This window comes from Aspergillus undulatus, assembly GCF_047715775.1.
Source record: "Aspergillus undulatus strain CBS 261.88 unplaced genomic scaffold BDV17scaffold_36, whole genome shotgun sequence".
Classification (NCBI taxonomy): domain Eukaryota; kingdom Fungi; phylum Ascomycota; class Eurotiomycetes; order Eurotiales; family Aspergillaceae; genus Aspergillus; species Aspergillus undulatus.
In genome coordinates, this window is record NW_027396640.1 from 18,047 (window position 1) to 40,315 (window position 22,269).

The following is a 22,269-nucleotide window of genomic DNA, read 5'->3' on the forward strand; positions in this document are numbered from 1 at the left end:
ATTCTGTCGGCTGTTTCTCAAGTACATTCCCCTCGGTGACATGGCATCTCCTGGAAGGTATGACAACGGGGAGGCGTCGTCATCCCCCAACCCTCGGTCATCTCCGATAGCGACCTCCGCACGTCGAGCAGGCTCTCCAGCTCCGGACTCCATAAGACATGCTTCAATAGCTCGGCTTGCATCGCCCGTGCCGTCCGCTTCCAATACTGCCTCTCCGCGGCAAATACCGGTTCCAGCTCCTACAGATGATGCACAAGATCTTGGTAGGGTTGATAACCTCTCGTCCCTCCCTGGCCCAGGACAGTCCATGATTGCTTCTGCTCTTCAAGAAAGCCTGGGCCGATCACCTCCGCGATTCGGGACGTCGCCGAAACGCACCGAGTCCCCTGCGTTCAATCAAGGTCTGCAGGTTAGGTCAAACTATGGTTCCTTCGACCAAAAGCCTTGGAGGGAAGGGTCAGAATACTCTGCCGCCCCTTACGAAGACCCGGAGATTGTCAAGAGGCACTTGGTACAGCCACTTGAGGGCCGAGATACTCAGTCTTCCGGGGATGGTACGAATGATGGTGACGATGAATTCTCTAGCCTGCAACTTCAAGGAGGCGATATCACTAGACAGGTTTACAGATGGGCTGAGGATGCCGAAGAAGGCGGCTCTGTACGAAAGCCTCAGCGCAGCAGGAGCTTCAGTCTGAATCGACCTGCTCCTGAAGAGGATACCATGAACATCAACAGTATCCGCGTACCGGGCGGATTCCGAAGAGATTACTTGCGAAGAACAGCAGGAAGCCCTCATCCGGGAGACCCTGGTGCGAGGGTCAGAGCATCTCCCACTCCTCACCAGCTTCCGACAACTAGTTTCCTAGAGTTCTTGACCCTCTATGGCCACTTTGCCGGTGAAGAGTTGGAAGAAGACGACGAGGCGCTTGGACCCGACGAGTACTTTTCCTCAGATGCCTATGACGAAACGGACGAACGTGAACCAGGTGAGGATTCCGCCCTTCTACGCCCTTCTACGCCTGGCAAAAGAAGACGCAAACCTCGTGGAGGAACAGGAACGAACACCAGAACAGGTGCAGCTCTCCTACTCCTCAAATCGTTCGTAGGCACTGGTGTCTTATTCCTGCCGAGAGCCTTCCTCAACGGAGGTATGCTTTTCAGCAGTCTAGTACTGCTCGCTGTCTCGCTACTTAGCTTTTACTGCTTCATTCTTCTTGTAAACTCAAGATTGAAGATCGAGGGCTCATTCGGTGATATTGGGGGCGCACTTTATGGAAAGTATATGCGTCGAGTTATCCTCGGTTCGATCGTCCTAAGCCAGTTAGGGTTTGTCTCTGCATACATTGTCTTTACAGCTGAGAATCTCCAGGCTTTTGTTCTTGCTGTCAGCAATTGCAAGTCTTTTATTGATATCAAGTTCATGGTGTTGATGCAATTGCTCATTTTCCTGCCGCTATCGCTGATCCGTGACATCAGCAAGCTTGGCTTTACTGCGCTCATTGCGGATCTGTTCATCTTGCTGGGCTTGGTATACCTCTTCTACTACGACTTCCTCACGATATCGGCTCAAGGTGGTGTCGCTGAAATCATTTCTTTCAATCCATCTACATGGACGCTCTTTATTGGAACCGCCATTTTCACATTTGAAGGAGTCGGACTCATCATACCCATTCAGGAGTCAATGAAACATCCCAAGCAATTCACTGGTGTTTTGGGCGGTGTCATGATCATTATCACAATCATCTTCCTGGCTGCCGGTGCCATCAGCTACGCCGCATACGGACCCGCAACCAAGACCGTGATTCTTCTCAACCTTCCACAAGACGACAAGCTTGTAAATGGCGTCCAATTCCTCTACTCTCTGGCTATCCTCCTGAGCACTCCGCTCCAGCTCTTCCCCGCCATTCGAATTATGGAGAACGAGCTCTTCACACGCAGCGGGAAGTATAACCCTGGCATCAAATGGAAGAAGAACGGCTTCCGGTTCTTCCTCGTCATGATTTGCGCCTTTGTTGCCTGGGGCGGGGCTGATGACCTCGACAAGTTTGTCTCTCTTGTCGGCAGCTTCGCCTGTGTTCCTCTAATCTATGTTTACCCGGTAAGCCTACCACCACAACCTGTACTCAGATCATAACTAATCTCTACCTTCTCTAGCCTCTCCTCCATCTAAAGTCTTGCGCGCGGTCCAGACGGCAGAAGCTCGCAGACATAGCGCTCGCTTGCTTGGGAGTCATCGGCTGTCTTTACACCACAGCCTTGACAATCAACAACTGGGTCCACGGCGAAAACAGCAAAGCCCCGGGATACTGCGATTCGTAATCCGTGTATAGCCGCTCTTATATTAACACCCTCCGCACTCTTCGAATTGTTTATAGAAGAGACTACCCACGTATAGACGATCTATGAACGACATGTTATTGCTTTTAACGCAAGCGAGCAATCTAGCCTGACACGTGAAGATGCCAGGATAGGTGACTTTTATGAATCTGGATTTGGAGACTAATTTGCGCTGCTGATTTGATTTGTGATGTTAGGTTATCTAGCATTGTTTTGACTTGGTTTGATTTATATAGCTCAAATACATTTATGTCATATTACAACACCGGATCGATTACTTAGCTAGCCATCTGTAGACTTTAAAGAGTTCATAGACATATCGGGCGTACTTTTATAGAGACGCAAAGTGTTCAAGACTCCGTACTCATATCTAAACCCCGACAAGACACAATTGACCGAAGTCATTTCGTCCTAGATAAGTACAAGGTCCGGTCTAGCAAAACTATATAGGCAACAGGGGATCCAGATCCCAGATCACCACGGGAAACAAAACCTCCAAGAGAAGGAAGGAATCCTTACGCACCCGCCTCAGGAGCTTCCTTACCCTTCTCCATACCCTTCGCAGCAAGAGCGGCTTCACGGCCTCCCCAGCTATTGCAAAAAAAAAGGGTTAGCATAGCATTCCCACTCATGAAAAACGGAAATAGTAATCTCTTGTTGGGAGAAGGGGACAGATAAGAACAACGTACTTCCAGTAGTTCAAATAACGGTATCCCTGCGTACACTGAGCGGAGAAGTTGATAGCGTGGCAGGCGAAGAGGAGGTAGTTCTTGGGGGAGACGGCGAGGGCGTAGCGCATAAATGTTGCCGAGTAGATGACCAGGGCGCCGGTCATCTGGCCGGAGATGCTGTGGTGTCAAGGTATTAGCTTGTGCTCATTCATACTTGCTTATCGAGCGAGAAAGGAGAGATAGGGCGAAGGAAGAGGCAGTAGAAGCGAGTATCCGCGAAATTTTCCAATGGAGCAGAAGCTGGAACTCCTTGGTCTCCGGCGAGATTGTGGAAGCTTGCTGAATACGTACATTTCCGGGTCTTTCTGGGTGTCCATCACAGCCGCGACGGGGATACCGAAGTTGGAGACGGGGCCCCAGAAATCTGAGAAGAAAGATATTTGTCAGTTAATGGTCCTCTGCAATTCAGATCCATTGTATAGCAGGAGCAATCATGGCTTCGCATTCAGGTAGAATGGCGTATCAATGTGTTTATGCCATTGCCCGTTGTATCTCGACCGCAGCTGGCATGCGGCCGATTTCGGGAACCGGGCTTGGAACCTTGGACAAAGCCGGAATGCAACTTACGTGTTGAGCAGACATAGTCCGCGACCTTGTTGGACCGGATCTTAGCGTTGATTGCTTTGATTGCAGCGGCCATCTTGCAGAGCGTGGGGGTGACGGTGTCAGACAGCTGCTGGTCAGGAACGAGACAAGAGCAGACTCGAGAGCGCCCATTTTGGTCATCACCAAGGCGCGAGCGGAACGGCTGCCGAGCGGAGTCTTCGGCGAGGTCACGTGCACAATTAGCAGGCACTAGGTAAGTTATGCACCAAAGCGCGACAGATAAGAAGCAGGCGTTTAGTTTCAGATTAGTTAACTATAAAAGTGCTTGACGCAGATCTAGCATTACAGCTCTCCATCATCGAGTTTTGTTTAACCATGTTTCTCGGGGCACTCCCTGCATCCGCACACGCCGCAACGCCTTGCCTGGTAAATTCGAGGTGCTGTTCCCTATCCAAGAGCAGGCGAATGGACGGGCATCTGTTTTGTGTAGTTTTAGATTCCTGTTCGCCCTTCGTCGTAGATAGGCAGCCGTAGTTGTGTATTGTCAAGCTATCATGCCATTCCGTAACGTCTCAAATCACCGACCTCCGAAGCCTGGTGGAGGGTATCCCCGGCCACCGCCGGGAGTCTGGAATCCAGGTGGGGGCTGGAAGCCACCAGCTAAAGTAGGAAAGTCAGTCAATAATCACAGCGTCTCCCAGGTGATGTACTTACGAGCTTGAGGAGCGCCAAATCCGGGAGGAGGAGCGAAGCCAGCTAATACTTGTCAGTTTTCTTGGTATATCGAATTTCGAGTGAAAGATACTCACGAGGTCCGCTTGCAGGGCCTCCACGTCCACCAAAACCAGGCGGGGGACCACCGGGGAAGCCACCGGGAGGGAAACCAGGGAAGCCGCCAGGAGGTGGCGGTCCACCAACACCAGCAGCAGGGCCACCAAGTCCGACCGGTAGACCACGACCAGCGGGTTTGCTAATACCGGGGCCGGCGGCAAGGGTAGCGGCGGCGCTGGGAACATTGGGACCACCTGTTCCAAGTCGCGCTGAGGGATCGGCTGGCGGAGGTCCATCAACAGAGCAAGAAACGACATGTGTACCGCGCACGATTGTAAGACCAAGAGTTCGCTTTTCTTCGGCTTCGACGAGGGGCGCGTTTCCGGGGGCTGACTTGGTTTTCCGCTTGACGCGGCGGAATTCCTCTGTGTCGGCAAGGACTAGATTCATGTGCTGAGGAACGAGTCAGCCACAAGTCTCATGGAATTGAGGGGTAAGGATCCTGAATATGTACCTTATCGAACGCAAGCATCTGTCCCGTCATCTGTCGTCCGTCATTCAGAGTAACCCTCATACGGTAGTTGATCTAGATTCATATTAGATTTTCACGCAAATGGCCATGGGTAACGATCAACGCTTACGAGGTTTTGCTAGATAAAGCGTCATAGTTAGCACCCATATCAAGATCAAGACAAATTTACGCGCTCAGTTGTGAAAGAAAAGACAGCCTGAAAGGGCTTGTCCGACTCACCATCTTGCCTTGCTTGTTGGCCGCCATGTTGGCTGGATATGCGCACGAATGCGACTTGAGCGAGAAACCAAAGAATGTGTATAAGTGAATTATCAGAAGAGAGTCTCCTAGCTTGTCTTCACTTCAGCACCTGCACGCTCCGATAGAGTTGGGCTAGGCAAAGAGCTTAGGTCCTTACACTGCGGCGCCGGTCTCGAAGGTTGGGTCTGCGAGTGCCATGACACGTGATTTTAGGCGCGCGGCTCTGCGGCGAAGCGCCAGCCGATTGTGCCAAGCCGCTAAGGGCTCTCGCTTCCCACATTCACCCACAGTCCAACTTCACACAACTTTCGTCGGTTGATCGATTTCTCGAGATTCCTCCATTCAACGAGTCGACCAGTCCACGTCAAACCAGTCGCCATGGTAAGTTAGAATTAACTCTACACTACCCTTTTTGCTTTTATTCTGGATATCGAAAACTGATATTCTTTTCGTCATGCAGTCGGAAGGAAAGGACAAGAGCACCAACCCCATGCGCGAGCTGCGCGTCCAGAAGCTCGTGCTCAACATCAGTGTCGGAGAGTCCGGTGACAGACTCACCCGTGCTGCTAAGGTGCTCGAGCAGCTGAGCGGTCAGACTCCTGTCTACAGTAAGGATGCCCGATTCTCGTGAATACCCGGACAAGCGACATGACGAAATTTTGTCGGAGGGGGAGGGAGAAAAAGATATCGTCACTGACGAGGAAACGCACAACAGGCAAGGCCCGCTACACCGTCCGTACCTTCGGTATCCGCCGTAACGAAAAGATCGCCGTCCACGTTACCGTCCGCGGCCCCAAGGCTGAAGAGATCCTCGAGCGTGGCCTCAAGGTCAAGGAATACGAGCTGCGCAAGCGCAACTTCTCCGAGACCGGCAACTTTGGCTTCGGTATCTCTGAGCACATCGATCTTGGTATCAAGTACGACCCCAACATTGGTATCTACGGCATGGACTTCTACTGCTGCATGTGAGTTGGAATCTACATCTTTACCGCGGAGGGATTTCGCTTCGGCAAGACCATCAGTGCTGATACAGGGAAATAGGACCCGCCCTGGTGAGCGTGTCGCCAAGCGCCGCCGCTGCAAGGCCCGCGTTGGTTCCGGCCACCGCATCAACCAGACGGAGACCATGCGGTGGTTCAAGCAGCGCTTCGACGGTATCATCCGGTAAATCATTCCATCAACGATCCGGGTGACTTTCGAGCGGTGAACGGTGAACAGCGGAGGACTGTGTTTATGAATCGAAAAATTTCTGGCAGGCGTTTTTGTCTCGAATGATGTTCGCTCTGCTTTTCTACCACGGCATGAGATATAGGCGTGCTAGAAAACAAACTACAAACTTTTCAAAACGCATCCACTTTTCACAATGAAGGCTTTCACGAAGGGTGATTGAGTTCCGCTTAACCATTGATGAAAAGTATGAAACGATGCCGGACATGCATACCCTACCTTGCCTTCTCTTGGGATGGGTTCCATGTTCATCTGCTGGCCGTGAGACTCGGCCTCTCTCTTGAGCTGTCGAGTCGCTTCTCTCGCTTGTTCCAAGCCACCACTGCTGGCACGTAGTTGTAGCATTGTTCCTTGGGCTTCAAGATGAGCAACACCGTCGATGTAATAGCAGACACTCTACCAGGGGCTCTTTGTAGCGTTTGGCCATAGCCTCGGTCGCCTTCGCTCAGCCTGACGTACATGGATTCTATGCGCTGAAACGAGCATTATTGAAGCTGCCTGCACATTTCAATCACGATTGTGCAACAACTTATGCTCTTTACTATTCCAGAGTGACTATATGTGCTCTTGGTTACTCAACGATCCTCGAGATGAGACATCGGGACATGACAGCGAGATTTAGGGATACGGCGCTCCCGTGAAGCTCCTATTTGACTTATCGTCTGATGCCGCTACAATCTAAGAACACATTGACTGCTGTTCATTTGACTCGATTGAATTGTAATATTCAAACAAATATCCTATTCAAATCCACACCAACAGTAGCAGATAACAGAAGACAGATAACTACAACCTTAAATATTTTCCATGAAGAAGCTACTTAGTACCACCAGTATACCCAGACCACCACTTCGAAAAGAAGCCACCAGGGTGCGCCTGCTCCTGCCAGCTCTTTCTGCGCTCTGCAAAGGCACCATCATACGGGTTCCGCTTCTGACTGGTCAGGCTCTCAAAGAGAGTCGAGGGACCGTGGCCGCTGGATCTTCTTCTCTCGCCTAGTGAGGGAGGGCTGCGTGCGCTATCGTTGTTGGCGGATGCATCGGATGCGCTGGAGGACTGCGAGGTGTTAATTCAATGTTAGTTGCCTTTAGAGAGAGGTTTGAAGGGGTTATTTGTTTGAGACATACCCGTCTGTCAGTTGTCCCGAATGCATCGGCGGCACCTGTTGAGGGTCGTCTGTAGGCCGAAGACTGGCCTCCTCGCACCCAGACATTGTGGTGCTCGTAACGGTCGCCGACAGAGCCATGCCAGTGACGAGGAGGAGACTTGTCAGTGGTTTCGTTGTTCATTGCTGTTGTGTTTCGGCTGTTATCGAGCAGAAGGCTTGCGTTACTACTTGCAACGGTTAGTACTATCATGAATTCAATGATATTCGTTCGCTTCAACTAATCATTCTTCTTCTGAATAGTAGAGGGCCGAACGGCATGAGAACTCACTCAGAAATAGATCCAGTCACAGTATATTCTCCGGAAATGATGGGTTTGATTACCTCTGGACGCGAGAACCCCTCGAGCGACTTATATACTCCGAAGAGGGGTAAGCAGGTAACCCTCCAGCCCGAGTCGTCGACGCTGTGAAACAGCCCCTAGATGATAGGACGCGCCAGCTCCGTGTCGCCAGTGGTAATTCAGCAAGCGACTACGAAACGCTCCAATAACGGAGGATGGCGGTTCGCCAACCCGGTCCTTGAGCCCATGATTGGGACAAAGCTGCCACGGACCCGGACAGATAGACAGCCTAGATCCACGGCACAACGTCAGACCGCGATCGACATACGAGACGTGATGGACTTGAAAGGCCGCATTAATCAGATCATGATGTCGATGCTCCCAATCGAAACGAAGCTGACGTCAAGCGCTCTTTCAAGTGCGGGGAGCCATGGGGGAGGGAACAATGGGAGGCCCAAAGGAGCCATGGGCGGTTGAACATGTCAGCTGGTCGCACGACAATTGACAATAATAATAGTTGGTTCTGGTTTCTCCGCTCCAACGTAAAGGACTTGGAAACATACCTTGGTTGGAGGTCAATAGACTTCCTACTAGTAGAGGCAGATGCGACTCCCATGGTATAAAGCCTGACGGTGCCGTTCGAGAAAGTCTACCTCTGGAGGCCGCATAAGTTGGTCAGATTGCAAGCCCAGAACGGACTGGCGGCTGTATATCTTTCAATCCAAGCTATAATGGAGGGAGGTTATAGTAAGTCGACGTCGTCGCCACCAAAGGGCCAGCCCGTCACGTGGCCGGCCGACCCCAAGGCCAGTAACTGCAAGGCCGACTCCATCTCCGACGCCGCAGCTGGCAATCCCCGCATGTCGCTCTCCTCGTCTCCTCAGGCACCATCCCTCCTCATCCGCCCCGGCTCGCGCTTGAATACCCTTCACCTGTGAGCACTTTCAATTGCTTGTTTCGCAGGTCAAGCGACGGCGGTTGGAAAATCTTCAATTCCTCAGGATTGGACCCAGGCCTCAATTGGTCGTCTCCCAGTCGCATTGAACCTCGGCAGTCCGTATATACGCTCAGGACACCAGAAATCCACCTTATTCTTTAGCCATGGAGACCATTCAGACGCCCTATCTTAAGTCTCTTGGCTTGAGAGGCTACGTACAGGGGTGCACCATTTTGTCGAAATCATCCAACAGCCCGCTGTGCCACTATTTCGGCGGTATTCAATATGCCCTACCTCCTCCGAAACGCTGGCGGAAGGCCCGAAAGTTGCCCGGAACATATAGCTATGGAACCAAAGACCAACCCTTTCGATGTCCCGGTACTACACACACCTGTCCACAAATGACATTCTCCAACTTGTCGAGTACGGCAATTGGGCAGGAGGATTGCTTCCAGTGTAACGTCTGGGTTCCCTTGGGCGAGCCACCAAAAGAGGGTATGTATTCAGCCATGCGCATTACTCCCGAAAGCTTGAGACTTAACTAACATCCCTCATAGGCTGGCCCGTTCTCGTCTTTATCCGTACGTATTCGTCCATGCACTGTTAAATATCGAGGCTCATATTCGTGATAGACGGGGGCTTCCTACAATTCGGTACTCCAAATTCCTTCTCTGCCGCTGGCCTTCTAGGTGATACAGACTTCAACGCGATTGTTGTCATGCCCGCTTATCGGTTGAATGTCCTGGGGTTTCTATATTCCTCAGAGCTAGAGCAAGACGCCGCCTCCGTAGGTGAAACTGTCGGGAACCACGGGTTCTGGGACCAGCGCATGGCCCTCGAATGGACAAAGGAGAACATTGGCTACTTCGGGGGCAAGGGTTCTCAAATTACCCTCGCTGGCTATTCCGCGGGTGAGAATTGCCTCACTTCAGCCCCCAAAGCCAACGCTTGCGATACTAATGTGACCAGGCGCATACTCCGTCTGCTATCAACTAGCCTACGACCTCCACCTCCCAGACTCGGAAGCACTCATCAAACGCGCGTGCATTTGGTCCAACTCCTTCACCGTGCAACCCAAAACCCCCGCTCTCGCCCAAACCCAATTCAACCAATTCCTCTCCGCTCTCAACATCCCCATCTCCCTCTCTAGCCAAGAAAAACTCGCCCGCCTCCGCTCCACCCCAAGCAGAACCCTCCTCTCCGCCGCAGCAAGCATAGACCTGCACGAATTCCGCCCAACAACAGACAACGCCTTCATCCCCAACAACCTCTTCCACACCCTCGACAACGGCACCCTCGCATCCACCCTCATCTCCCGCAACATCCACATCATCACCGGCGAATGTCGCGACGAACACTTCCTCTACGGCACATACCGCCGCCCAATAAAAAACACCCTCGGCTTCCTCCGTTCCAGATTATTAGCAGACTACCCGCGCCCCGTCGTCGACACCCTCATGAAACTCTACTGCCCGAACGGCACGTTACCGCGCAACTGCAAAGACTGGACCTCCGACGCCTTCGGCCGCATCTACGCAGATATGCAAATCCACCGCATGCAGCGCGGGTTTATCTACGCTCTTACAAACCCCACAACCGGCGACGCCAGTATTGGCGCTCAGGCCGCCAAACATATCCACCGCTACCGCATGGAATACCGCCTCAAATGCGCGGACCGCTCCGCGCCGCCCGAATGGGGCGTCACGCACGCTACAGACCAGTATATTTGGTTCTGGGGGAACGGCGAGGTCATCTCCCCCCGTGAGAAAGAAACTATCAGAAACGCTGTCATTACCCCATTCATCAAGTTCGTGCATGGCGAGAACGATATCGGGTGGGGCGTTGATAGCGTGCGCTATATGCGGACTTTAAAAGCTGATGGGCAAGTAGAGATTCGTTGGGATGGGCTTTGGGACCAGGCGGTTGATACGTGGAGGGCGCTTAGGGAGGTTGCGGAGTTCGGGGATGGGTCGGTGTCAAGATTATAATTCTGGTGTCGTATATATGAACATCAGGATGTATAGTAGTGTCTTGTAGAATTGGCTATATACTTCTTGGATCTATGTATATAGATGTCAAAATACACAGTACGCTTCAGATTATGGAAATCCGTCGAACTTCTACTCCGGGTCCTACATTTAATACCCTAGAAAATGTTCCACAGTTCACATGCAGCATGCAGTATGGATATCTAAAAGTAGCGAGTACCCAGTATAGCAGGTACTTGTGCTCGCGTCGGCCTTGGGAAGCCGTGCCGATTTGACCTTACAAGGAAGTTGCGATGGACCTCGTTGCGAGGTCCGCGGTGGTTGCTCCTTCCATCTCTGTATGATCCTCCATCGCGCCTTCCTCGATATTTTATAAGCCGACAAGGAAAGAGCAATGGACGGCTACTTGCTCCTGTTCCTGCCTTGGCTATGACAGCGCTCGCTCCTGTATCATAGGATGAGCATGGCGTCCTTGAACATGAAATGAAATACAAAAACCAAGACATCAAATCATTGAATGCATTTCTATTGAACATGTGCTATTGTCATTGAATCATAAAACTGTAAAGCTAACAAATCGTACAATAAGGCAAACCCTAAAGAGATGAAATCCCAACTTCACCAACCGAGCCATAGCCACAGCATAGGCGCCAGTATCTCTAACCAACACCAAATACCCCTGACATGATGTCTCGCATATGTCGATATTTCTCAAGTCACTTTTGTAAGCAGTTAAGCCTTGACAATCTTGCAGACGAGATCCTGCCCGTCAACAGAGTCACCTTCTTTGACCTGCAAACCAGACACCTTTCCGCTGTGAGGGGCAGAAATAACCATTTCCTAAATGTCGTTAGCATGATTATTTAATAACGGACAGGAGAAACATACCATCTTCATGGCGCTGAGAACAGCAACGGGGTCACCCTTCTTGACCTCGTGGCCGTCGTGAACACGGATCTCTACGACGACACCGCTCATGGGAGCGCCAACCTGGCTGCTGTCGCCCAAGTCGGCCTTGGGGCGGGCAACATTCTCCACGGAAGCCTTCTGGTCATCGACAGATACTTGTCGGACCTCTCCGTTTACTTCGTAGAAGACCTCACGCTGGCCAGTCTGCTCGGAGAGAGGACCGATGGCGAGCAACTTGAGAATAAGGACCTTACCCTTCTCAAGCTCGACGTGGAACTCCTCACCAATCTCAGGCTTGGCGAGGAAGTAGCGTGTAGGAAGAACGGACAGGTCACCGAACTTCTGGACGAACTTCTTGTAGTCTTCAAAGACCTTGGGGTACATGGCGTAACTGGCCACGTCGTATTCGGTAGCGCCGCCAAACTTCTCACGAATGTCGTTCTTGATCTTGACGAGGTCGAGAGGCTCGAGGAAGAGACCAGGGCGCTTGTCGAGCTTGCGGCGGTCACGGAGGGCCTTGGAGCGCAGAGGCTCGGGGAAACCGCCGTAAGGCTGGCCCATGAGACCCTCAAGGAATTCAAGGACGGAGCCGGGGAAGTCGAGCTCGGCCGCGCGGTTAATGACATCCTCGGGAGTCAGCTTGTTGGAGACAATGAACTGAGCCAGGTCACCGACAACCTTGGAAGTCGGGGTGACCTTGACAATGTCGCCGAGCAGGTCGTTGGCGACTTCGTAGGCCTTCTTGGTCTCAGCCCACTGCTGGCCCAGGCCAAGTTGGCTAGCCTGGAAGATAAGGTTGGTCAACTGACCACCAGGAATCTCGTGCTCGTAGACCTCGGGGTCGGGACCAGTGAGACCCGCCTCGAAGGGCGAGTACAGCAGACGCAGCTGTGCCCAGTAGGTGTCAAGAGCCCGCACCTGAGCGCTGTCAAGACCGGGATCATTCTCGGTTCCCTCAAGAGAAGCAAGAATGGCACCGATGCTGGGCTGAGATGTCATTCCAGACAGACTGTCGGTGGCAGCATCGACGGCATCAGCACCGGCCTGAGCGCAGGCAATCATGGACGCAACACCAGTTCCGGCAGAGTCGTGAGTGTGAACGTGGATAGGGAGGTCAGGGTAGCGCTCACGGATACCACCGACGAGAAGGCGAGCAGCCTGGGGCTTCAGCACACCAGCCATGTCCTTGATACCGAGAACATGAGGCTTGAGGGCGACGATCTTCTCAACCAAGCCAAGGTAGTACTCGAGGTTGTACTTCTTGGAGGGGTTCAGCATGTCACCGCTGTAGCAGAGGGTGGCTTCGACAACACCTCCAGCGGCGTGGACGGCCTTGATACCGACCTCGAGCTGGTCAATGTCGTTGAGCGCATCGAAGATACGGAAAATGTCGACACCGCACCTCTTTGCCTGCTTACAGAAGTGGTAGATGGCGTTGTCGGGAAGAGAAGAGTAAGCAACACCGTTGGCACCACGGAGCAACATCTGGAACGGGATGTTGGGGACAGCCTTGCGCAGCTTACGCAGACGGTCCCATGGGTCCTCGTACAGGAAGCGCATGGCAACGTCGAAAGTGGCGCCACCCCAGCACTCCAGACTGTAAGCGTTGGCGAGGGCATGGCTAGTCTCGTGAGCGATGTTCAGGAGGTCAATGGTACGGACACGAGTAGCAAGCAGGGACTGGTGGGCATCACGCCAGGTAGTGTCCATAATCAAGCAGCCCTTGTTGGCACGCACAGCCTTGGCCCAAGCCTCAGGACCCTGCTGGTCGAGAATCTGCTTCCAACCCTTGATGGCAGGTGTTGAAACGTCGATGGGCTTGCCAGCGGCATCGTGAAGCGTAGGCTTGATGATATCACCCTTGAGCTTGGGCTCACCAATCTGTCCCTTGATGCTGCTACCGTTGACGGCAACATCACCCAAGTAAGCAAGCAGCTTCTGGGCACGGTTCTGGCTGCCAACCAGGGCAAACAGTTCGGGGGTATCATCGATGAAAGTGGTCCAGCAGGTGCCGTCAATGAAAGTAGGGTGGCTAAGCAGAGAGGTCAGAAAAGGAATGTTGGTCTTGACACCGCGAATACGGAACTCGACCAAGGCACGCACGACCTTGCGGCGCGCAATCTCATAAGTAGAACCACGGCAAGTACACTTGACCAGCATAGAGTCGTAGTGAGGGGTGATGATGGCACCAGCAAAGCCGTTACCACCGTCCAGACGGACACCGTTACCACCAGCGGAACGGTAGACCTCGATCTTACCGGTGTCCGGCGAAAAGCCTTTGGCGGGGTCTTCAGTAGTAATACGGCACTGAATAGCGAAGCCGCGAGTGGAAATGCGGTCCTGAGTCAAGCCGAGCTGCTCAAGGGTAGCACCAGCAGCGATCTGGATCTGGGCCGCGACGATATCAATACCGGTGATTTCTTCGGTAATGGTGTGCTCGACCTGGATGCGGGGGTTGATCTCAATAAAGTAGTAGCGGTTCTCCTGGTCAACCAAGAACTCGGCGGTACCGGCGTTGCGGTAGTTGACCGACTTGGCCAACTTGACAGCATCGGCAAGGATACTGTCACGGACACTTGTGGGGAGGTCCTTTGCGGGGGCAATCTCAACGACCTTCTGGTGGCGACGCTGGACGGAGCAGTCACGCTCAAAGAGGTGAACGACGTTGCCATGGTTGTCACCGAGCAGCTGGACTTCAATGTGCTTGGGCTTGTCGAGGAAACGCTCAACAAAGACTGTGCCGTTGCCAAAGGCTGAGCGAGCCTCAGAGGTAGCACGCTCGAAGGAGTCACGCAGGTCAGCCTGGTTGCGGACAACACGCATACCACGGCCACCACCACCAAAAGCAGCCTTGATGATAATGGGGAAGCCGTAGGTGTCAGTGAAGGCCTTGACCTCTTCATAGCGCTCGACTGGGCCCTCGGTACCGGGAACAACGGGGACATTGGCCTTGATAGCTACTCGACGAGCAGAGACCTTGTCACCCAAGCCCTCAATGGTCTCGGGGGTGGGGCCAACAAAGACCATGCCATTCTCTTCGACTTTCCGAGCGAACTCGGCGTTCTCTGACAGGAAACCATATCCAGGGTGAATTAAGTGCACGCCGTGCTCCTTGGCGATCTTGACAATCTCGTCAATGGCGAGGTATGCGCCGACGGGGGTGTATTGGCCCCGCTTTCCGATCATGTAGGCCTCGTCGGCCTTCTGACGGTGCATACCAAGTCGGTCTTCGTGTGAGTAGATGGCAACAGTCTGAAGTGACAGCTCGTGGGCTGTTCGGAAGATACGAATCGGGATTTCACCACGGTTGGCGACTAGGATCTTCTGGAACTGCATGATGGCGGAGTTGGCTCGCAGCCGGTGGTGGACGGAGTCCCTGTGACGGTGGTGGTGGTCATCGATGAACTCCGTCTCATCGACAGCACTCTCGTGCTGGATCCGTGGGACAATGGAAGACATGATGGGTGATGTGATGGGGAGGAAGGAGGGAGGGGAGCGGAGGTGAGGGGCAAGTAGAGTTCCGGGGAAGGAACAATCAAGAGAAGATTGACAGGAGAGGAAGAGATCTGAAGGGCTGAAGAGATCGGGAAGCTAGCCCACTTTATAGAATGAAGTCCATTAGCTGGAGAACCAGAAAAAGAGAAGAGGTTGTGAGTCACCTGTGGGAGAGGAGTTTCCCGGCGGAGATGGGAGGAAATGGACGGAGTATAGGGAGGAGGGAAGAAAAAAGTCCGGTGATGGAGCGGGAAAGAGAGGAAGCGGCGGACGATCAATTAGGGGAAACAGGGAGATGGATAGGAAGAAATAGGACGGAGAACGGACGGAAAAGGCTGGGGATGAAGCTCAACCTTGAATAAGAACCTTAGAGGGGGATAGAGCTGGGCAGGTGACAATGACGCAGCAGGAGGGGCACGTCGATCGCCTTGTCGGCCGTCAGATCTAGAAAGCCTTTCCTACAGTCTATATAATTTCTTGGTCGCTGCTCACCGGCACACCGGGCATCTCTTGAAGTAGTCGTTTCTTTTTCTCCTCCTTTGGTCCGGTCTGGCCTTATTATCCGCCCATCATGCAATGCATTCTCTATCGATACTGATGCTATAATAATAACCTCATTATTATACGTGCGTCTACCATCAGCCTACAATAACCGAGCATCATCGGGTTCTTCAGGATGCAATGACTACCTCGGGTACTCGGGTTAATGTTCAATTCTACGTGAAGACAGAGACGGCCTCTCTACTCTGTACTGCTATCATCGAGATGGGTCCTGGAGTTCTATGCTCCGGGCCTCGGTCAGTCTGCCCAGCGGTGCCCCAGTTTTGGCGGTAGCACTAAGACGATCCACGATGCATCCAGCCTGGTTCGTGCCTCATGAACTGGTCTCGTGATTCCGTCCCTGACGCTGCTTCGCCCTCGCTTCGAGGCCCTTTACCCACTCTCGCCGTCGGAGTCTGTCACCCCAAGCCCGTTCCTCCCTGTCCAAGTGCATCTCCCTTCCCAGAGCATCACACCGGAGCTGCGCCCAAACATGGTTTCATCCACCACCCATGGATCCTCCCCGCCAATAATTTCTGCACACAAGTCCTCGTCCTCTTGGCTTTCTCGCCGCTCCTCTTATCATCGTTGCTCCTTCCACCATCTGTGCGCTGTAGCTCTGTGCATCATGACCTTCAATGCAGCGCACATCCCTTGGCAGTCATATTGGCACTCCTTTGAGGTTACGCTTGGTTACGCTTATCACCTTACTGCTCCACGCTCTGTGTAGTAGATGCACCAAATTCGGGAAATGCTATTAACTAGTAATGTGACCTGGGCGGTGGACCCTAGGTCACCAGACAAGGCGGGCGAGAGAGAATCGAGATCATATCAAAATACACATAATAAGAAAAAAGAAAAGAAATTTACCCCTCAAATACAACTGGAAGACGCGCGTCTAAAAAGGTCGGAACCCTGTGGCCTGCGGCGTTATCCCATTCGCCTGCCCATACATGGGAGGTGCTGCTGGAGCCGCCGGTCCCTGCGTCAACATGAGCCTGGATCCGCCCAGAATTGGCGTGTTGTCCTCGTCCTTCTTTTGTGTCACCTCCCGTGATTTCCGCTCCTCATTGTCCTTCTTCAACATTTCGATCGTACGTGTCTGCTCGCAAAGGAAGTTGATCATAAACGGCATCGTGAAGTCCTGAAGACCGTGGCGCCATGACAACTCCAGGATCATATCGGGGCGGATGAGATCGTAGCAAGCGTAAAGCATACCAACGTAGCATTCCCGGCTACCGATATCCACAAACTATGACAGTTAGCAAACAGTTCAACAACGGAATGAAAATGAGTAAACTTACATAGCGAAGGAGCTCCTCAACCACATCGGACTTGGCTGAGATGGCTGCCGTCTCAATAGCATCCTTGTAAAGCTTATCCTGCTTGGAAAGCTCGATCGACTTGGCCCAGCGCTTGTTATTGCGGTAGATGTTTGCCGCAATCTGGCGGAAGAAGATAAGGTCGTGCTTCTCAAGGCGCTGGGCAAGTTCCACAGCATCGAAGTTGTCGTGATTATCCACTGAATCGCGGAGGAGCTTGTAGTCTTCCTCTTCAATCAGCAGATCGTTGATGGCATCGTTGACCGCCCGCTTGTTCTGGGACTGGACGTTCAGGAGAAATGGTTTGATCAGAGGAATGTTGTCTGACGTCTGGAAGATGCGGACAACACGGTTGACGTCGATGCGGGGGGTCAGCACTTGAAGCAAGTCGGTGAGAAGTAGCGGCTGCTCTTGCAGATAGAAGTTAAGCCCACGGTAGTAGATTTCCAAGTTGGCGACCTTGACAATGATGTCCTTGAAAGAGTGGTGTTCCCAGGCATCGGCAGCACGCTCCATCATGGCAAGAGCGGCGTTATCCCACTCGTCGTAGTGACAGTACAGGAAAACAAGCTCAGGCCACAAGTTGGCCTCCTCGGAAGCCCGGATCATCTTGGGGATGTTGATACGGGACCAGAAGAGCTTGAGGTGCTCCATGACACGGTCGGGGTGGTACTTGGAAAGGGCAATGCCCAACTCAGTGAACATTCCCATGTGAGCCCTCTCCAGTCCAAGACCAGCTTCAAGGACGGCAATCAGCTCATCAAAGTAGCCGTTGCGCTCGTATTGGCGAACAAGGTCTTGCAACTCCTCTGCGTGAACAATGAGGTTGAGACCACAGATTTGCGCAAGGCGGAACTCCTTCTTATCAACGCATGCCTGGTTGACCTGTTTCCACACCTTGACGCTGTTGGCCTTGCGGGCACACTCAACAGCGGCTTGGTAGTCTTCAAGGTGCACCAGTGTTGTGGCAAGCTTGGCCCAGTTGGAGATGCTGGTGTAGAAGATCTTAGCGGCCTGGTGGTAGCCCTCCTCGTAGGCCTTGTCACCGGAAGCCTCAATATCGGCAACGTTGGTTGACCGTAGGAAGTCTTCAAGTTCCGCAAGCTGGTCCAGACGGGCATAGCAGAAGGCGAGACCCGTGTCAATGGCTGGCTCCCGCAGTGTCTTGCGGGCCATCTTCAAGTACTTGACAAGATCCTCATCCTTACCGGCGTGAGTCGCGGTCTCAATGACCTCGTTGTAGTTGGACGGGTCATTGGCATGAATGTAAGACTCGATGGAGTCGGAGACACGAAGACCGTCCAGCTGGGCCTTGGCAACCTTGCTCCACACATCCGGCAGCTCAACGCGCTCGGCGAACTCTTGGGCACGGTCAATGCTGACAATGTTCTCAACAAGGACATTGACAGCGGAGATGTAGTTGTTGACCTTCTTGTAGATCTCGAAGGCTTCTTCGTACAGACCAACGGAGATACACATCTCGGCAATCTCATCAGGGCTAAACTCATTCAGTTGATGGATGTAATCCATGAGGCGGCCCTTGTCGGCCTTGGCGGCAGTAAGCATCAAGAGGTTCTGCAAGCTGCCGTTGTCGCTGAAAGGCGAGGGCTCGAGAATGATCTTCTCAAGGAGTTCAATCAGGTCACCGGGGAGATCAGCCTCAAGGAAGGCCTTAACAGCAATGGAAACCTTGTCAGGCTCAGTGGACTCCGGAACAGCAGTGGCAACAACCTGATCAACGAGAGAGCGGCGGTGCATGTTGTTCTCGCTCAGCACGAAAGACCAAATCTCAGAGTCGGCCCTCTCAACAAGGTAGCGAGCCTGCGCCCTGTACATGGCGTTCTCGTTGGTGATGTTGATGAGTTCCAGGTCGTTCTGTCCTTTGCGGTAGGAGATGTACGCAAGGTTGGGGTCACGCTTCTCACAGTATTTTCCGACAACCAGAGTGTCGTACAGGTCGTTTTCCTTGAGGAATTTCTCTGGGTTGTTGTTGCTGTCAATGTAGATCTTGGCGAGAGCATTGTAGACCGCCTGCTGCTGGTTGCCGATGGCCAGAGTTGCCTCGAGGAAGGGCAGGAGAAGCTTGAGTCTGTTGCGAGTCTCAACCTCGGAGACGAGCTCATCGATGGGGATCACAGATGGGTCAACGGTGGACAGGAGGTTCTTGATGATGCCCTCATCGCAGTCGACGTCGAGCAGACCGCCAACAACAGCGGGGGTGCGCGAAGGGTTAACACGCTGCACATACACCTCGATCGACTTGTATTGCTGGTTCTGGTAAAGGTACAAAACAAGATCGTGCACAAAGTTAAAACGATCGCAAACGGTGATGAGCGGTAGCTGTTCAGTCAACCGAGTTTCCTTGAGGAAGTTCTTTACCTTCTCCGGGTTGTAGTAGTTGCTCTCACGGCAGATCCTCTCAACCTCGGAGACCTGGTTCATAGCAGTTGCAGCCTCAATGTACTTGAAGTGAACCTCAGGGTCCTCGGAGAGGTTGACAATGCTTCCAAGGTAGTAGTAGAGACCTTCAGCAGTGCGGTACTTCTCCAGAAGGCTAATCAGACGGCTAGGGCCAAGAAGGTCTGAGAACTTTGTGCAAATCTGAACGACGGCCTGCAGATTGTTACGGATGTTAACCTCCAACATTGTGTCCATGCACTCGAGAGTCTGCTCAACAGAAAGACGACCAATGAAGTTCATCAGCCACTCAGTGTTGAGCTGATCCGTGCGGACAATGTTGCGCTTGATGACGGCGGAGTCATCAGTGTTCTCCAAGGCTCTCTGGATAAGACCGGCGTTCTCGCAGAGCTGAGAGACACGAGGGCGATCGTAATGCGTGAAAATCTCATTTCCAAGGATAGCGTCAGCGACTTGAGGGGCGTTGACAAGGTTCATCTCAAGAAGTCGAGTCTGGAGGTGGCCGTGCTCAGGCTTGTTGTCCTTGAGAGCATCAAGCAGGAAAGAAGTGGCCTGCTGGACCATGTTCTGAGAAAGGAAGACGTCAACAACACGGTCGAGGTCGATGAGAGCGCCGGACTCCTCGTTGGCAAGCTGGGTTGCGAATTCAGCACCCTTCTCAGGGTTCACGCGAACAATGTGCTGGAGCAGCTGAGTGTAGTCAGGCTGGTATCCAACTTGCTTGGAGTAGGCAAGGATCTTGTCGAATTGGCCTGTTTCAGCGAAACCGGCAACGACCTTGTTGGAGACGTTTGCCTGGAGGTAAATGCTCAGGGCAAGGTTCATGTCATATGGTCGGACAATGTCACCAAGCTCCTCGGAGCCCTCCAACTTGTTCTCGCGCATCCATTTCTCGAGCAGGTGTTTCCGATTCTGCTGCAAGACAGGGCGAACAAGCTCGATACTTTCGTACTTGTTGAGCGTACCCTTGTCCAAAAGCATACCAAAGTACTGCAAGATGACAGACATTTGCCCAGTCTGAGGGGCATTTTTGAACCGGTTGATGGTCTCTGGCGTTCTCAGGAATCCTCGTGGGGAGTTGGCTGCGATCTTCGCTGCCTCGGAGAAGTTTCCTTGAGCAAGCAGGTTGTCGAACTGCTGTTGGTAGAGGTGGTCGGCACCAGGAAGTCCTGCCTTGGAAGCCAGCTTGATAGCCAAGCTGGACATGGCCGGGTTCTCCATCAAGTATTGAACGACGTTGCCCTCATCAACGCTGACGGACAAGACCTGACCCTTGCGGTTGACACCAACGAGACCGGCGGATTCGGAGTCTGGGGCAGATGTGAAGATTGTTTCGCTGGATATCCGGTTCATGAAGATGCAAGTACCAGTCTCAAGATCGTAGAGGTGAATGAAACCATACTTGGTGACCAAGTAAACAATGTCGTACTTCTCAGAGACCTGCATCGCGACTGGGAAGTCATTGACCGCCTCCTGGGGGAAGTATACCTCCACGGCCTTCTTCTGGAACCTAGGGTTGGGCTCTTGGTGGTCGATTTCCGCAATCTGCAATTTGGCACCGGTCTGCGTCCGCACGGCGAAGGTAAAGAGCTTGTGTGGGAGAGGCGAGCCCTCGACACGAATGGAGGCAAAAGCGGCCGCGTGTCCTTCGATGAATTGCGAAATTCCACGTTCCTTGGAGTATAGCTGCATTGAACCAACGACGCGGCCCTGCTGCTGGCTAATTCCGACAACCACCATCCACTTATCCTCGTCGTTCACGCGGTAGTTGATAATTTGACAGCCCTAGAAACGAAAAAGGGTCAGTCCTCAAAATTCAATGTTTTCAGAATCGCTGTCGCGGGAGTACATACGCTAAGGTTCGGAAGTCGGTCGAAGACCTTCTGTGGCTGAGACTGGGTGGGATCGAAAACGTCCCAGTGGTAGACCGAGGTGTCCGTAACCATACCCAGACTTGTCTCGCTGAACCACTTCCAGTACACAACATCTTCGTTCATGATCGCGGACTTGAGCTTCTGCTTAGCTGAGAGGTCGAAGATCTGGATTGTTCGGCCTTGAGCCTTGAGAGCAATGATGTTTTTGGACCAGTGCATGATAGCACTGTCCGCGTTGATAGGCCGCTTGATAACTTCATTGTTGTTCTTCAGGTTGATGATGATGACCTGGGGTTTTTCTTCATTAAGTTGTTGGCGGACGCAGACGAAGTGATCCGATTCTAAAGTCTGTATGATGACGTACAGAGTCAGCAACCTGAACGGAGCTAGATTTGAGAGCAAGCAGATGCACAATGAAACTTACACATGAGTTGAAACCAATCGACGCCGGCTATCAAAGAGGTAGTGTTAGCAAGCTGGCACAGGGGGCGTGTCCGTGTCAGGCCTGGGCGATAGTGTTGACGTGCGGCACGGGGCGGAGGCCACGGAGCAAGAGCGCAATAACACATACCGCGATTTCAGCATTCGTCAACTGCAGCAAGAACAGGCGTTAGCTTCTCGGTTCTGTCCAAGTCAAGAGCGATCAGGGAAAAGGGTTTCTCACATTAATGAGCTCCGTGAATTTGATGGGAAGAGGAGCCATATTTACAAGGGCCGCAGTACGACCATCCACCCAGAAACGCCACGCAAATCAATCGACTGAAATACAAGGAAGGTGTAAAAACCAGGAATTGAAGGTTGTCCAAGGGAGAGTAAGAAGAGGGAGCGGGGAAAAAAAAAAAGTAAGTGGAGGGAGGAATGGAGATGAGGAGAGGTGTTGGTTAAGCAGGGAACACTGGGGAAGCGGAAGGTGACCTCAGGAGGCAGCCCGGCCGTCGTTGCTGAGGTGTCGCT

General features: G+C 52.7%; 9 protein-coding genes across 9 annotated transcripts; 4 read left to right on the top strand and 5 right to left on the bottom strand.

Annotated features, from left to right (window-relative positions):
• Positions 1-40: 40 nt before the first annotated feature.
• BDV17DRAFT_299244 (putative amino acid transporter) lies at positions 41-2,580 on the top strand (the record flags this gene model as incomplete). Its single annotated transcript, XM_073763837.1, has 2 exons — positions 41-2,098; positions 2,155-2,580. 2 exons carry the CDS (start codon positions 41-43, stop codon positions 2,317-2,319), a joined length of 2,223 nt encoding a protein of 740 aa, XP_073613951.1. The 3' UTR covers positions 2,320-2,580.
• A 3-nt stretch (positions 2,581-2,583) lies between these two features.
• On the bottom strand, positions 2,584-3,778 carry BDV17DRAFT_267534 (pyruvate transporter MPC1). The gene is made up of 4 exons (XM_073758370.1): positions 3,636-3,778; positions 3,360-3,432; positions 3,027-3,185; positions 2,584-2,928 (listed from the first exon to the last, which is right to left on the bottom strand). Exons 1-4 carry the CDS (start codon positions 3,706-3,708, stop codon positions 2,853-2,855), a joined length of 381 nt encoding a protein of 126 aa, XP_073613952.1. The 5' UTR covers positions 3,709-3,778; the 3' UTR covers positions 2,584-2,852.
• Positions 3,779-4,347: 569 nt separating this feature from the next.
• Positions 4,348-5,326, bottom strand: BDV17DRAFT_267539 (small nuclear ribonucleoprotein-associated protein). Its single transcript, XM_073758371.1, has 4 exons — positions 5,137-5,326; positions 5,027-5,035; positions 4,900-4,971; positions 4,348-4,838 (listed from the first exon to the last, which is right to left on the bottom strand). Exons 1-4 carry the CDS (start codon positions 5,161-5,163, stop codon positions 4,371-4,373), a joined length of 576 nt encoding a protein of 191 aa, XP_073613953.1. The 5' UTR covers positions 5,164-5,326; the 3' UTR covers positions 4,348-4,370.
• Positions 5,327-5,466: 140 nt separating this feature from the next.
• Positions 5,467-6,406, top strand: BDV17DRAFT_132167 (60S ribosomal protein uL5). Its single transcript, XM_073754154.1, has 4 exons — positions 5,467-5,538; positions 5,618-5,765; positions 5,873-6,122; positions 6,199-6,406. The coding sequence occupies exons 1-4, from the start codon at positions 5,536-5,538 to the stop codon at positions 6,323-6,325; spliced, it is 528 nt and encodes a 175-aa protein (XP_073613954.1). The 5' UTR covers positions 5,467-5,535; the 3' UTR covers positions 6,326-6,406.
• A 658-nt stretch (positions 6,407-7,064) lies between these two features.
• BDV17DRAFT_132191 (uncharacterized protein) lies at positions 7,065-8,013 on the bottom strand. The gene is made up of 3 exons (XM_073754155.1): positions 7,874-8,013; positions 7,512-7,716; positions 7,065-7,440 (listed from the first exon to the last, which is right to left on the bottom strand). Exons 2-3 carry the CDS (start codon positions 7,671-7,673, stop codon positions 7,201-7,203), a joined length of 402 nt encoding a protein of 133 aa, XP_073613955.1. The 5' UTR covers positions 7,674-7,716; positions 7,874-8,013; the 3' UTR covers positions 7,065-7,200.
• A 676-nt stretch (positions 8,014-8,689) lies between these two features.
• Positions 8,690-10,779, top strand: BDV17DRAFT_267546 (putative carboxylesterase). The gene is made up of 4 exons (XM_073758372.1): positions 8,690-9,264; positions 9,327-9,350; positions 9,402-9,680; positions 9,739-10,779. The coding sequence occupies exons 1-4, from the start codon at positions 8,934-8,936 to the stop codon at positions 10,755-10,757; spliced, it is 1,653 nt and encodes a 550-aa protein (XP_073613956.1). The 5' UTR covers positions 8,690-8,933; the 3' UTR covers positions 10,758-10,779.
• Positions 10,780-11,260: 481 nt separating this feature from the next.
• Positions 11,261-15,624, bottom strand: BDV17DRAFT_267549 (pyruvate carboxylase). Its single transcript, XM_073758373.1, has 3 exons — positions 15,326-15,624; positions 11,646-15,265; positions 11,261-11,597 (listed from the first exon to the last, which is right to left on the bottom strand). The coding sequence occupies exons 2-3, from the start codon at positions 15,123-15,125 to the stop codon at positions 11,490-11,492; spliced, it is 3,588 nt and encodes a 1,195-aa protein (XP_073613957.1). The 5' UTR covers positions 15,126-15,265; positions 15,326-15,624; the 3' UTR covers positions 11,261-11,489.
• A 20-nt stretch (positions 15,625-15,644) lies between these two features.
• BDV17DRAFT_267550 (uncharacterized protein) lies at positions 15,645-16,446 on the top strand. The gene has a single exon (XM_073758374.1). It carries the CDS (start codon positions 16,038-16,040, stop codon positions 16,380-16,382), a length of 345 nt encoding a protein of 114 aa, XP_073613958.1. The 5' UTR covers positions 15,645-16,037; the 3' UTR covers positions 16,383-16,446.
• BDV17DRAFT_267551 (clathrin heavy chain) lies at positions 16,447-22,213 on the bottom strand. Its single transcript, XM_073758375.1, has 6 exons — positions 21,980-22,213; positions 21,887-21,907; positions 21,740-21,766; positions 21,295-21,663; positions 17,006-21,226; positions 16,447-16,953 (listed from the first exon to the last, which is right to left on the bottom strand). Exons 1-6 carry the CDS (start codon positions 22,016-22,018, stop codon positions 16,600-16,602), a joined length of 5,031 nt encoding a protein of 1,676 aa, XP_073613959.1. The 5' UTR covers positions 22,019-22,213; the 3' UTR covers positions 16,447-16,599.
• Between the last annotated feature and the right edge of the window lie 56 nt (positions 22,214-22,269).

Coding starts and splice junctions, on each gene's coding strand:
- BDV17DRAFT_267539 (XM_073758371.1), bottom strand. CDS start 5,163: ATGGCGGCCAACAAGCAAGGCAAGATG. Junction 4,839..4,899: donor AGATGCTTGCGTTCGATAAG/GTACATATTCAG, acceptor CTCGTTCCTCAG/CACATGAATCTAGTCCTTGC.
- BDV17DRAFT_132167 (XM_073754154.1), top strand. Junction 5,766..5,872: donor CGGTCAGACTCCTGTCTACA/GTAAGGATGCCC, acceptor AACGCACAACAG/GCAAGGCCCGCTACACCGTC. Junction 6,123..6,198: donor ATGGACTTCTACTGCTGCAT/GTGAGTTGGAAT, acceptor ACAGGGAAATAG/GACCCGCCCTGGTGAGCGTG.
- BDV17DRAFT_267549 (XM_073758373.1), bottom strand. CDS start 15,125: ATGTCTTCCATTGTCCCACGGATCCAGCACGAGAGTGCTGTCGATGAG. Junction 11,598..11,645: donor TTCTCAGCGCCATGAAGATG/GTATGTTTCTCC, acceptor AACGACATTTAG/GAAATGGTTATTTCTGCCCC.
- BDV17DRAFT_267546 (XM_073758372.1), top strand. CDS start 8,934: ATGGAGACCATTCAGACGCCCTATCTTAAGTCTCTTGGCTTGAGAGGC. Junction 9,265..9,326: donor GGGCGAGCCACCAAAAGAGG/GTATGTATTCAG, acceptor CATCCCTCATAG/GCTGGCCCGTTCTCGTCTTT. Junction 9,681..9,738: donor CCTCGCTGGCTATTCCGCGG/GTGAGAATTGCC, acceptor TAATGTGACCAG/GCGCATACTCCGTCTGCTAT.
- BDV17DRAFT_267534 (XM_073758370.1), bottom strand. CDS start 3,708: ATGGCCGCTGCAATCAAAGCAATCAACGCTAAGATCCGGTCCAACAAG. Junction 3,433..3,635: donor GGACTATGTCTGCTCAACAC/GTAAGTTGCATT, acceptor CTTTCTTCTCAG/ATTTCTGGGGCCCCGTCTCC. Junction 3,186..3,359: donor ACCCAGAAAGACCCGGAAAT/GTACGTATTCAG, acceptor TTGACACCACAG/CATCTCCGGCCAGATGACCG.
- BDV17DRAFT_267551 (XM_073758375.1), bottom strand. CDS start 22,018: ATGGCTCCTCTTCCCATCAAATTCACGGAGCTCATTAAT. Junction 21,664..21,739: donor CGATTGGTTTCAACTCATGT/GTAAGTTTCATT, acceptor GTCATCATACAG/ACTTTAGAATCGGATCACTT. Junction 21,227..21,294: donor ACCGACTTCCGAACCTTAGC/GTATGTACTCCC, acceptor TTTCGTTTCTAG/GGCTGTCAAATTATCAACTA.
- BDV17DRAFT_267550 (XM_073758374.1), top strand. CDS start 16,038: ATGAACTGGTCTCGTGATTCCGTCCCTGACGCTGCTTCGCCCTCGCTT.
- BDV17DRAFT_132191 (XM_073754155.1), bottom strand. CDS start 7,673: ATGAACAACGAAACCACTGACAAGTCTCCTCCTCGTCACTGGCATGGC. Junction 7,441..7,511: donor TCGGGACAACTGACAGACGG/GTATGTCTCAAA, acceptor AACACCTCGCAG/TCCTCCAGCGCATCCGATGC.